This window comes from Nelusetta ayraudi, unplaced genomic scaffold (genome assembly GCF_046127955.1).
Source record: "Nelusetta ayraudi isolate G7.1 ecotype Tasmania unplaced genomic scaffold, CSIRO-AGI_Nayr_v1 ptg000005l, whole genome shotgun sequence".
Lineage (NCBI taxonomy): Eukaryota > Metazoa > Chordata > Actinopteri > Tetraodontiformes > Monacanthidae > Nelusetta > Nelusetta ayraudi.
The window spans coordinates 781090-794196 of record NW_027466055.1 but is presented as its reverse complement, the minus strand read 5'-3'; the positions used below and the strand labels follow the sequence as shown (position 1 = coordinate 794196).

The following is a 13107-nucleotide window of genomic DNA, read 5'->3' as shown; positions in this document are numbered from 1 at the left end:
TGACTGAGTCTAATGCAGTGGAAGATTAGGGACAAAAAAAAAGAAATGTTCTTTTTTCTTCCCCCTCTCCCTTTCTTATGGTTTTCAGGAGACTGTGCTATCATGCTGAGTATGGTCAAGTCGAAATGTAATTGTCAATTGTACACAGTAAATTTAATATTGTCTTAAAAATGCAAAGGTTTCTTCACAATAACTGTCTTTAAAATAACTGGTTTTACTCACCAAAATAATGTGATTACCGTCGCCTTTCTGCTGCATTGACCTTTTATTTGAATAAATTAAATCTTGTCACTTGACTGCACTATTGATCCGAATCAATAGCAACCAGAATAATGAAATGTAAAGGGTGCATGTCTCACCGTGCACGACACAATAACGGCAATGAACTCCTTCTCCACATCTTAGCCTTTGTAAAAAAAAAGCAGGACGTTCCTCCAGCATGTATATAATCCAGCGTGTGTCTCACGGCCAATCAAGACAAAAACTACAACATGAAGTAGTTGAGGTTCATGTAAAGACCGTTTTGTCACCCGGATGCTTTAAATGTGAAAAACTTTGAGAGGGATGTTTTTTTTTTCCCCTCACTGAAAATGAGTACAAAACCTCAGAATCGATTGTCACCCACTGAGCCGGGAAGCATTTATTCATCTGTTGTTTCCAAAGAGGGAGAGTTTTTAAAGTGAAAGTCAAGGCAAAGCTGCAGTCTGCACCCATCTGCATGTTCAGGTTTCCCACTAATGCAACTGTTATCCTCATGGTTATCTGATCCGTGTGCAGTTTATACCTGAACCGAACCTTAAGCAGTTAAAGTAAGTCAATCTCAATGGGTCCCTCTGGCGAAATGAATGCGTTTCCATTTTGAGCGTCTCCCCACTGAGCTCAATTGAACACTTGACACCCTGAGGTCTGAATGCCAGCGTTTCCGATTTGAATCTGTGCTGCAGTTGTTTTTTTTTTTTTTCTTCTTCGATCATTCCAAACATTTTCAGTAATTGTGTTCAACAATCTCTAAGGCGCTTTACGGCTATGAAATTAACAGGGAGAAGATGCGTGTCAAATAGACTGAACTAAGATATTAGACAGCTAAGGGAACAAAACAAGTTGTGCAATTTTCTCGATGACAGCATTACTCACGCTGACAGCTGTCTCTGGCCCGTTCCTCCCCACTGCTCCAATCTAAAAAGACAGGAGTCTTCTTAGAACTTCTGGGGGCAGCGTGACCCAGAAGTGTAAATGAGTTGTGTGGTGTACAGTAGCCGACGTGCACGAAAGGTCAGAATCCAAAGTGCCTTTCTGCTGTTGCTCTGCAGCATTCTGACAGTGTTCTCAGGGGACTTTGCCCGTCTCAGTACCTGTGTCTCTGGCCCCGCCTCCCCAAGACGACAGGGAATGGACTCATTTCAGACAGTTTGTGCTAAATGACAAATTAAAATTGGAACCATTTAAAGTCCCATACATCAAATTATGTGTAACAACACTGGAACAATCACTTCAATCAATGCTTTGGTACTTTATACTGTCTTTACTAAGTCCCTATTTTACGTTTCTGTTATCTGTGTTTTTCAAGCGATATTAAGAGACAGATTCCGGATCCTTGTTCAGTTCATTTTCTCTGAAGCGCAATGGTTTGAGTGAAAAAGAAAGACTTGTGTCTCTCAATTTACAGCCCGTCTGCAGTCCAATTATGTCTCTGCACAATAAAAACAAAAACAAAACTGTGAGTGCAACACAACTAATTAACAGTAACTATTTTTAATTAAGTTGAGAAACATACAAAAAAAAACCCAACCCACACCAACGCACCCGTTACTTGGGTTGTGTTCCCACCTTCGCCAATCACCTTCCTGTGTGCACACAATGTGAGGTAAATACATTTGTACTTCACCAAAGGAAGTTCTCAAAAGGATTCCAGTTTGTAAAGAAAAGTTGTGCACCTAATATACTATTGGCTTTGACAGTCAGGTGGGTGGAAAGCCAAAACCCTCGCAGCTCTCTACAGATACTGGATACCGGAGAATCGGGTGATTATCAGCAGTCAGCGTCAGAATCTGGATGCCGTGCAAAACTCACTAGCGTCTCCTCTGGGTGTTAACGCAGGAAATGACATGTAAATACTTCACTCGCTGTGACTGGTGGAGATGGTTCTAACACCCGTGGCTGGGCACTGAAGACTCGGCTTCATTTTGGTTGTTGAATTTTCACCAGCTGTTCCAGGCAGCATTCAAACCAATGCAAACAGACCGCAGTGGTGGTTGAAATGCTCCAGGGTTGTGTTCAGCTGTGCAAACCAGGGCTGGTGATAATGTGACTTTAAATACAACTGCATAGGAAAACGAATGCTAGCAGATGTGGCAGCGGTGCTAATGAATAAATCTGGGGATTGCAGTCTAACGGCAAACAAAACTGAGAAATGGCATAAAAGCAAGCAGGGTTAAAGGGAACAAGGCAGTTCAAACACTCATCAGAGGGTTCTGGCACAATGACTGTGGGGACATGGAGAGAATGGGGAGATTCCAGTTATACCAATGATTTCATCAAGACTGTGACAGAGTAAAATATGCACACCTTAAACGTAATAGTTGGAAGGAATATTTCTCATGGAGTAGTGAATGATGAGTAATGTACAACAAAAGGGACAAATCGGGGCCTCCAGTTAATTAATACAAAGACGTAGAATACCTGCTGATGTCACAATTCCAGTCTTTCATCTTTGGAGATACGACCGTCAAGGGAATACAAGTGGAAATTTTCGCACCGTGTCGATGGCAGTGAACAGTCGTTCCTTTGCTTGGCTTTGCTTAGAAAAGCACTTTGAGCTTGAAAAAAAAAAATAGAAAGACGAGCGAGAGAACTGAAGATGCCCTGGGATTAATATTTGAATTACAAATCAATATTGAAATAGTCTAAAGTGTGCTGTGTGACAATAATAGATGAAAATTCTTTAAATATAGCAATTTTTTTTTGTACCTCATTATCAATTAGCTCTTCTCCTCTTCATTCCCTTCTTCTTCTTCTTCTTCTTCTTCTTCTTCTTCTTCTTCTTCTTCTTCTATCGCTTCGACCAAGATCCCATTTTACTCTTGAGCTCTGTATCTATTTCGACTCCCTCCTGGCCTTCATCTCCTCTCATGAGAGGCTGCTGCCTGGCCTCAAACGGACCACTAGAAAGGATCCATCAGCCAGACTGGAATTCTCCTGAGGATGCATCCAGCGTGTTGCTCTGTTCTTGGCGCCTCACTATCGTATCTAGCCAACGCCAAATAGCCTTTAGTTGAGATCACAGGACCTTTTTTTTTTTTTTTGGTTGCAGCAATAATTCCTTGCTTTGTTGGAAACCTCTCCACCAAGCAAACGTCTCAGTGTGTGAGCGATCGTCTTCCACAAACACGGGCTACGTTTACAATGCTGCGTGTCACTGTACGCCTCAGTTTACAGTGAAGGATGGCGGCTTTGTGTGTCTGTTGGACTGGAGAGCAAAAAACGTCTGGGAAAAAAAAAAAAACCCGACAGCAGCGTTATGGCAAAGATAATTAACGAGGCGTTAGTGGGTTTGGGAGCAGCAGCTGGAGCAGGAAGTGCGGCACTCGCAGCCTCCTCATGCCGGACAAAAACAAAGCCTCATTCATCCCCCAAACAACAACATCTGGGCCAGCTAGACACTGTGGATAAACAAATAAGCCCTTTGGACATGAAGCCCACCCAACCCCCCAACACTCAATCACTCTCACTCCCCGCGCACCCCTTTCCCCTTGACATTAGAAAGGCTGCAGGTTGTTGGCGTGGGACCGGCACATCAGCACTGATAGTGCGCATCCAATTAATTAGCCAAACGTTATCTCATTAGATTATAGCCAGCAGACAAAAAAACAAAAAAATAAGAATACTCCCTTACAGTTGCAAACAACCTCAGGAAAACTATGTATTGAAGAAATGGAAGCGGCTGATTGGCTCCTCCTCCTCTGTAAACCCCCCCCGCCGCCTGTGGTCTGTCAGTGCTGTGTGGGAGGACTTGAAAGACACGCGTGAATGCGGCGGTGGTCAAAGTGTCCGTTGTTAAGCAGCTACAGCTCATGGCTCGCCTTCCTTCACCCGCATCTGAGGATTTAAACGGTCCAGGCCCCCCGGCGCATCCTAATGACTCCTTATCAGGAGACAATCTAATGGCGTCTTTGTCTTCAACTTATCCGTTTTCCGCGGCCATCTGCGGCGTTCGCACGGCGCTGTAAGCAAAAGTCGGCACCATCTGACACACTTGTGAATCCCTCGCTCTCCTCAGCACCTGTGCCTCAGTGTTATTTAAAGCACTCAGGGGTGCTGCGCCAAACACCAGCCACTGGCTATTTGCTTCTCCTGCTGGGTACGTGTGTGTGTGTGTGTGTGTGTGTGTGTGTTGTGAACAATCTCTGTGCATAGCAACCAGCGATACACAAAGAAATACTAGACAATGCATGCAAACCCTTTTATATCTTTTTTTCCTTGGTAAATTTGAGGCCATGGAGTGAGGGCTGATACCAACTGCAGGACGGACGTGACCTCGCAAAAGTTGCCAGATTTGCACGCCGACAGTCTGTTTACCAAGATTCCAAACAAACGGCCACAAAACGTGCGTGCCCACTGCGACAGCTTGCACGTGCGGTGCAGTGTTTTGTCTGTTGCGCGTTATCTACTCAGTTTATCAGGCGCAAACATCAACAGGTGCGAGGGCGGTGGTGACGGAGACACACGCCCTATTTAAATCAGGGTGTTTTTTTTTCTTTACGTGTCGTCACTCACTGGTTTCCACCTTGAAGGGTGTCAAAGGTAGAGAGAGAGAGAGAGAGAGAGAGAGAGAGAGAGAGAGAGAGAGCACAGTGACTGCAGGCAAAATAAAGTGCAGATTGCAGGAATGGAATTGTGAGCTGGTGCTGTGCAATCTCCCAGGTTGAGAGTCAGTGTGGCGGCGCCTCCCCTCCGGTCAGACACTGGCGCTATCGTTGCACTCACCATGCAGCTGGTCGGCGCTCTATCTGGACCACCGGTGGCCATCACACCCTGGCAGGAGGGACTGAGGAGGGGGTGCAGGCAGTGGCGAGGTCGTTCAACCCCGGTGATCACTCATCTGAGCAGCGGGGGAATGGAGGGGGGGGACAGGGGGGGGAGAGGGAGAGAGAGAGAGAGAGAGAGAGAGAGAGCAGGGCAAGATGAACACCCATCACTCAATCCTTTGACTGTGTTTAGGTTGATATCGTTCATTTAGGAGCAGTTGCTTCCTTTGCTGGCTTTGCAGCGCAGCAACAGATTGTGATATTTTTGATGACAGTGTTCTCCACGTGAAAGGTCAAAGTGTGCAATATTTGGAGATTTTGAAGAAGAAACAGCGACATCAGTGGTTACACTTTAGATCGCAGCGTCTTTCACTCTCCCTCCCGCTCCTGAGTTTGCCAGTGAACTACGGTGGCCTGTGCACACAGACCTGGATACCTCGTCCACCTTCTTCTTTGTTGGTTTATTTGAAGATGCGAGCAGTCACCCTCGTTAGGGAACCTGCTGTCAGGCGGCTGGATTGTCCGCACCAGGCTTCCTTAGAAATATGGCGCTGCAAGATGGCAGCTAACTGGAAGCAAAACCCTTGATATACATACATATTCTCATATATATATTAGAACCGTTCTAAGGGTAGGAAGCCAAATTACTTTTATTGTGCTGTGATTAAACTTTGAATGTATTTATGGGCACTATAGAGTATTAAGATTTTACCAATATAACAGTCATTAATTAAGGCAGATATTACACCCTGGGCTTTAATTACGTTATTAATTACCGCTAATCGCCGTATTGACAATTTCAAACAAATGCGTGTCTCCAAACAGTGATGAGCAAAGGGCTTTGCATCAGTTTGGTGACCCTCCCCTCCCCTCCATCATGTCATCGTATGTCATCAGGCTCTATCTGCAGCCTGTTGTTGCGCCGAGCTGTGTCACTTGCACTTGCAATACCTGCCTGTCAGATGAAGATGCAGAAGTTGCCAAAACAATCAACAAAAGGTTTAGTAAATCAGGTTGTGTGCGCTGTAATAGTCTATTTGCATCTTCCCCGCCCAATATCTGCGGGGTTCTGGCTGAAACGCCTGTATTTGCATATTCATTAAGGCAAACAGGATAAATGGCCTGTTTGACAGATGCGATTCTTGATGTGCGGGCTTAGTAGATCAGCTTCATCATGAATGTGTGTGTGTGTGTGTGTGTGTGTGCGATGACATTTGCTCATATTTTTACTTGCACAAACCTTTAATCAGGGTAATACTTTTACTGTATTAATTATTCAAGCGTGGGCATTGTTAGTCTACAAAGAGTCACAATGAACTATCTTTGCCTCTCGTTTTATGGTGTATCAAGAAGGCAACAGTAAGGAGGATGATCAAGCAGTCATTGTTCCTTCACATATACCAGTGGTGGCCTAAATAATATCACATCACTTTGCCTCCCAAAGTTTTGGTTGTCTGGTAGCAAGACAATGAAGCGCAGACACGGCGGCTTCTTATCTGCATGTGTAGTGTCATGGTGTGCCACTGCTTATCATGCGTCTGCAGCTCTTGAGGGTTTGAGCAGAACTAGCGGGATGTCACTCCACGCCCTCAGGGCTCTTCCAAGTCCCACAGTTTTCCGCCGTGACAGATTCTTGATTACAACGTTTCCACGTGCAGTTCTGCGACTGTGCACGCAGCAGCAAACCACTCCTGCGTGCCACACACACACAGTGTGGAGGTCACGAAACAGCGCTCCGGTTGCAAAAGTGGAAAGTTGAAATGGAATGGCACAAACAAAGTGATCTTCATTTCGACGAGAGATGGAGAAGGTGTCTGCTAATCAGCTGTGGCAGCCAAGTTCTGCGCATTAAAAGTGAACTGCCAAGGTTTGTGTAAGGGTCTCTTGTGCGTATCTACATTTGAGTAACAAACACAGAGAGAACAGACTTTTTAGAGCAATGTTAGAAGTAAGATGGATAAATAAATGCAACTGAATTATGTATTTTACACAAGCCTCTTTCCCAACTTGAACTTCAGACCAAATCAGGAAAAATCAATTTCTAGAATGGACTCACTCACACATGCAGCAGTTATTACTGCTCTGATAACACACACAGTTACCATTCGTGGAGAACAACACAAGAAACAAAGCCAGCGCAGGACAATTGCGCACAGACTTCCTACATTAAAATACACTGTTGGCAGGTGCAACGATAACTGCCATGCCAAACTAAAGGCTACAGACGTATTTAGCTTGTTTTGTTTGTTTTGTACGGGATGGATAGACGAGCCGTGTTGAAAACGGAGGGACAGAGTAAAGGAGCACTTGACTAGCTGGAAGAAAAGTCTAGCAGAACATCGATAATCTGCAGGTGAAACACTTTCTCTCCGGCTTCACGTGTGTGTTCAAGCTGGATAAATCAGCACGAACGAGCGAGGCCGCGGAGAAGCCGAGGGTGCTGCGTGGTTGGCATCAATTCTGATTGACTGTTACCTGGATTGTCAGCCCGCCTGTTCCTCGGCTGAAAATCACTTGGAGTGAAATGTACACATGCCTCATATATGTTTTTGGAGCCATCAACTCTCACACCTCGAGTGGTCTGGCAATCAGACTTTTGTTTCTGCATATAAAACAGCAGGCGCGCACAGATTAGAGGGAAGAAAATAGCTGATTCAATTTTTTTTTCTCTGCTGCCCACTTTGGCCACTGATTGTAACAATTTACATGCAAATGATCGTATTTATATACCATGGGAATAGCAGAAGCACTGAGTGCTGTTGATTGCTGACTGACTGTTTGTCAAAATGAAAAAAAACAAAACAAAACAAAAAACAAAAAACAAAACAGCTAACCTAATTTCAATGCAATCAATCGACAGACCGACAGCATAACGTCACTTACACAACGGTCAGTGCTCTTTTGCTTTTATTTATTTTTTAATCGTTCTAGGGGCAAAGTGTGATTGAGAAGTGGCTTTGCCATCATTGGATTGTTAATAAGACAAAGCAACATGATGTAAAGGGAGAATAAATGATCATGCAATGTGCAACTCTGCAAACACTGCATGTCGCACACAAATGTTGAGTCCCTCCCATTTTATTCCATCCCTCCACCTTAACAGCTTCCTAGATTATCCACAATTCATCTTGCTCTCTGCCGCGTGCCGTGCATTATTGCTTTCTGTGGTTGCTCAGGCAACTTATGATAATGGTTGTCTTGGTTAGACATGCCAATTATGAATGACCGTTATTGTAATGGACTCTGCACTGATGCATAAAGAGCGGCCGTTTTTCTCTCTCTCTCTCTCTCCCTCTCTCTCTCTCTCTCTCTCTCTCTCTCTCTCTGTCTCCCCCTCTCTCTGCCAACCTTCTTCACGTCATGTTCGTCACAATGTGCTCGTGAAGAAATCACCCTCTGCTGAGGGAGCCGTGCAATTCAGTGGGAGTCATTGGCGAGTTAAAAATAAAAATGGTGTCCCATATGGTGCAGTCCATTTGACTATTATTGATAGAATTGAATGACGTTGTGTTTGACAAAAGACATGTGCCTTTAAACTGTAATTGGAGGGTATTTGGTGTGGAAGAAAAGACGTGAGGTTATTATTGGAGCCCATGAAGGCGAAATAAAACCAATCAGCTGATATCTTTTGCAATTGATTATCAATGTGAAGCCCTGACAACACTCTCGCATTGACTTTTTTTTACTTGGATTTACTGGATTTCACCGTTTAAAAAAAGTTCCAAAGGCTGGTTACAGATAGTTCATAATAAGAAACTATTTGAAATATTGCAGCACAGTTTCTATGTCATGTGGACTATACCTCAGAAATAGCATGCAGCATTGATTTTCTGTTTTTCATATTCCCATGCTGACATATTTAAAGTCTTTGTATGTCCAGTTTCAGTGAGCCAATCAAAGTGAAATCGAAAGACTTGCTGTGTCCAGTTTATTAGGCACAGATTGGAGAGATGCTCCACAATCAAATCCCAGTTTTATAATATGTGTTATCAAGCTATGGTGCTGTATTTCTTTCTTCATGTCCTAAGTCAACTTAGGGGAACCTGAATAGAGCATTAATAACATTAAGGCTTCAACTTGTAGGAACTGCATTAAAATCACTGTGTGTGCAGTTAAATGAAAAACCAAACCAAACATTCTTTAAGGACAAAAATTCCCATTTGTCTTTGGAGTGGTTGTGATTTCTGCCAAATCATTTTTGAAGTGACTCGTATTTCCTTTGTCATTGTATTATTTAAGAGGACCGCTGGCTTTTTTTTTTTTTTTTTTTTTTTTTACAATTTTAAACTGAAGAATAAAAATTAAGGCCAATGATTCCTTGATGACTTTTTGGAATAACAAGGAAGCATTGCATTGATATTGTATTCGCTAGGGGGTTCAATGAAAAAAAAAAAAAAAAAAAAAAAATAGACTAAACTAATTAAAAGCTAACGAAGCTTTCCTTCTTGTTTCTCCTTCTCCAGATGGGCCTTTGGGGCCTCGTGGTCTAGTCGAAGCCACAGAGATGTGCACGCAGGAATGCCTGGTCCTGGGACACTCTGACAACTGCTGGATGCCACCAACGTTAGGAACATACCAGCAGCCAAAGTCGCCCGTGTCCAATTTTGCCTCTCAGCGGGAGTGGGGGCACAAGGACAGACTACTCAATGGGCACACTCTGACCAGAGCATGGAAAAATGAAAGTGGGCGATCGGAGCATTTTGGTGATCGGAAGCAGTTTGGGAGCGGAGAGGGACACTTCACCAGCAGCGGCATGGCTGACATACCGCTGGTGAGTCTCAAGTCCTGCCAGCCAGCCTCCTGCCCCGATAGCCCAAAGGACCAGCAGCTATAAGATGGACTTTGCTTCTCCTTCTCCTTCTCCTTCTTCTCCTTCTGCTTCTTCTTCTTGCTCTTCTCCTTCTTCTTCTTCTTCTTCTTTTTTCCCCCTCACCCAGATGTCCTGACAGCGGACAGAGAAAACAAACCTATCAATGAACTCATCTATCTATTGACATTTTTTTTTTCTTTCCTTTTGCCTTTTCCCACTTCAGTTGACGCTTCTGCAGTGCTTTAGCCACATGTACAATGAAGGCAAGAAAACTAATAGTGCTTTGCTGTGCTATATTTATATATTTCAATTTTTAGTCTCGCTTCATGGGAACAGCCCTTCAGATAGGGACTGAGAAAAAACAAAAAAACAGAAAAAAACAAACAAACAAACAAACTCAGTTTCTTTTCAACTTCAAGTTTTCTGTCCAGCAGCAACCCACAGTTGTTCATCTGTGCCAAGTGGAAGACCAACATGCATACAGGGGATTTGTGGAGAAAAAACATTTTGAGAAAAGGGAAAAAAAAAGAAAGAAAAAAAGAACTACCGTGGCTGATCAGTATATTCCCATATTTGTGGTGTGGTTGTTATTGAGGTGTTCAGGACTATATTAATCAACACAATCCATGAAAATGGAGCTACATTTCCAAAGTGTTGGGCTAATGGAACTGTTAGTGGACGCTTGTTTAGCCATTGTCTGTGTGTTTGTAAATATGACTTGTTAACCACTGTCACGTACCTGTAATAACCACAAGCAGCGGGGCAGTTCTTAGTTGATGTCACCATAATGGCTTGTAATCAAGATCTGGGATTGCATTTGGACAAGGACCTATTGTGTGTCTCAATGTACAACTACCACAAGGAAGTGAAATACTGAATACTTTGACGCTCTTTTGTTGTTTTCAAACAAAACCCATCCCACAGTTAGCGCAGTTGTCTGTCACTATTCCAAATGATTTTCTTTACGATCCATAAAATCACAGGAAAAACATAAAAAAACATTTTGTATGAAGGATGTCAGTGCTAAATATATGCATTATAAAAAAAATCTTTGAAAGTGCTCAGTTATAAAAAAAAAAAAAAAAAAAGATTTTAAAAATGTTCAGTACAATTAAATAGCAATATATTTGTAAATTGCTAAATGTTTTATTTAACGTGATCTTATTACTGTATAGATTTTATTCAAATTGTGATTTAACTGAGTGCAATCTCTCAGCAGTACCTGCAACTTATTGATCTATGTATATGTATTATTTCCAAACGCCCCCTGATTTTGTGGCAACACTTTAATCACTGTGCCTTCATTATGTTTTCAAACACTCAATTGTGCATATCTAAATAGCAAGTAGGTGTTGGCTAGCTGCAGAAGGTATCTTACATGATAATCAAATGCCTTACGCATTGAATGTTTGCCAAGTTTATAGATACAATCAGGCAGAACACAAAATCAAGAAGAAAAGCCCAACAGGTGTGTTGTTCAGGTAATTGGTCAATCACAGAAGATCATCTCTTTTTTTCACTGTCTGAAAAAAAGGTTGCTTTTGTTCTTTTTTTTTTTTCCACAGCATGGGAGGCAAACTACACAATGGAATAGCATGCATAAAAGATATAGCTTACTTTTTCGTGTCATCTTATTTAGTTGGAATAGATGATTTGTGCATTCAATAGACCTTCAGTTTGTAAAGCACCTTCATATTTATGTCACAGTATAGAAAAGTTAAGTGGGACTTTCTTATTGCAGTATGTTCGTCAGTCGTGAGGGTGTTTGACATCACAGATACTGAAACACTTAATCCTTGTTACTACTCTACAGGTATACAGCTATTGCAATAAATGTTTTAATTATGTGTGCGCTTAATTTGTGTGCAAGACCTTTGTTTGTTTGTAAGAACGATTCTCATCTGGACCACTATTGAAATAACTTGCCATTGAGTGTGCTGGTAACATTGGACAGATTTTTTCAATTCATTATGTTCTCCCCTCTGCAGTGAAGAATCCATTCCTGGGGCACAATTTTAGCTTTTCATTATTTTGGAATTTATTTTCTTACCATTGTGACAGCCACTGAATTACAAACATGTCCACTCACACTGCATAAATAGACACAAGACTATTACCATGAAAATGGGCAGCAGAATATGAAGACTAAGAAAGACGGACACATCTTCTTGGACATGTCAAGGGTGTCCCTTCCTAAATATTGTTCTCCTTTCACCTTTGCAGTAGTTTAAAGTTGGTGGCCTCATCAGAAGCAGAACGTTTTTCAGGGAAATTTGAGACGATGACATCATTTCAGGTGTTAAAAGAGCACAAATCTTGAAAAGAGCAACGCCTCAGACTATTTTTGGGGAAAGGCCTTGGCGTAGATCAGACATCCGGCTGCCTTTATTGTTTAAGATATAGATATATATTTATATCTATATATATAGAGAGATATATCTCTCTCTATATATATATATATCCATATATGAATGATTGCTGGTCATTAAATTTGACCTCATTCAAATGTTCAGATGGAGTCTGTGTGTTGAGGAAGGACAGTCGTACTGCTCTCACACACTAAGTCAGGCATCATAATATATTAACAATCCAGATTATGTCAGCCAATCGTTATGATTTCAGACAAGTGTCTGAATAACATCATGGTGTTGAGCTCATCCACTCATTAAATCTGCTATGATTCTTTTATGCCACCACTGGTCAGTTAAAGTCCTGATGAAGTAATTATATTTCCTTTATCCTTGTGGGCTTCTCTTTTCGTCTGCACCCTCATTTGATATATTTATCAGCTGTTGCCCAATGGACCTTCTTAAATTCGTATTTGCCATGCTAGCTATCGACTTGAGCAAGCATAGTTTCTGAGCAGCTTCAAAGCTAATTGCCTTGGAAGTGTGAGGGAAAGTAAATTAGTGTCACGCCACAACCAAGAAAAAGGCTTCCCAATCGCATTTCCCTTTCATATGGCTTTGAGAATATTTTTCTCAGGAAAGCCTCCATGCACAAAGTGGAACAGAGTGAGTGTTCAGCAGGGAATCAGTCACAGAGAAGGCATGCACTTCAGACAGAGGAAGAGACAAGTTCCCGCAAAGATAGAGTCACCAGAAAAAGCACCATCCACACAGTCTGAAGGCCACATTTGAACATAATAAGAGAACTAATTAATGCACGTCTGCTCCAAAACTTTCATTTTTCATTCATTTCCTCTGACAAATGAGGAAAACTTCAGTCTGGATCTTAGCCAATTTAAAAGATTCTGTGGCCTTGTGAGCCTAA

At 42.3% G+C, this 13107-nt stretch overlaps 1 protein-coding gene across 4 annotated transcripts in view; it reads left to right on the top strand.

The window, feature by feature from the left end:
* pcdh9 (protocadherin 9) overlaps positions 1–11680 on the top strand; it is a 162060-nt gene extending 150380 nt beyond the window's left edge. For all 4 annotated transcript variants that reach the window (XM_076047279.1, XM_076047262.1, XM_076047270.1 and 1 more), the window contains one exon: positions 9488–11680. In XM_076047279.1, the coding sequence (XP_075903394.1) occupies positions 9488–9858 (371 nt within the window). In that variant the 3' untranslated portion in view covers positions 9859–11680. The remainder of the gene's footprint in view (positions 1–9487) is intronic.
* The last annotated feature ends 1427 nt before the right edge of the window (positions 11681–13107 follow it).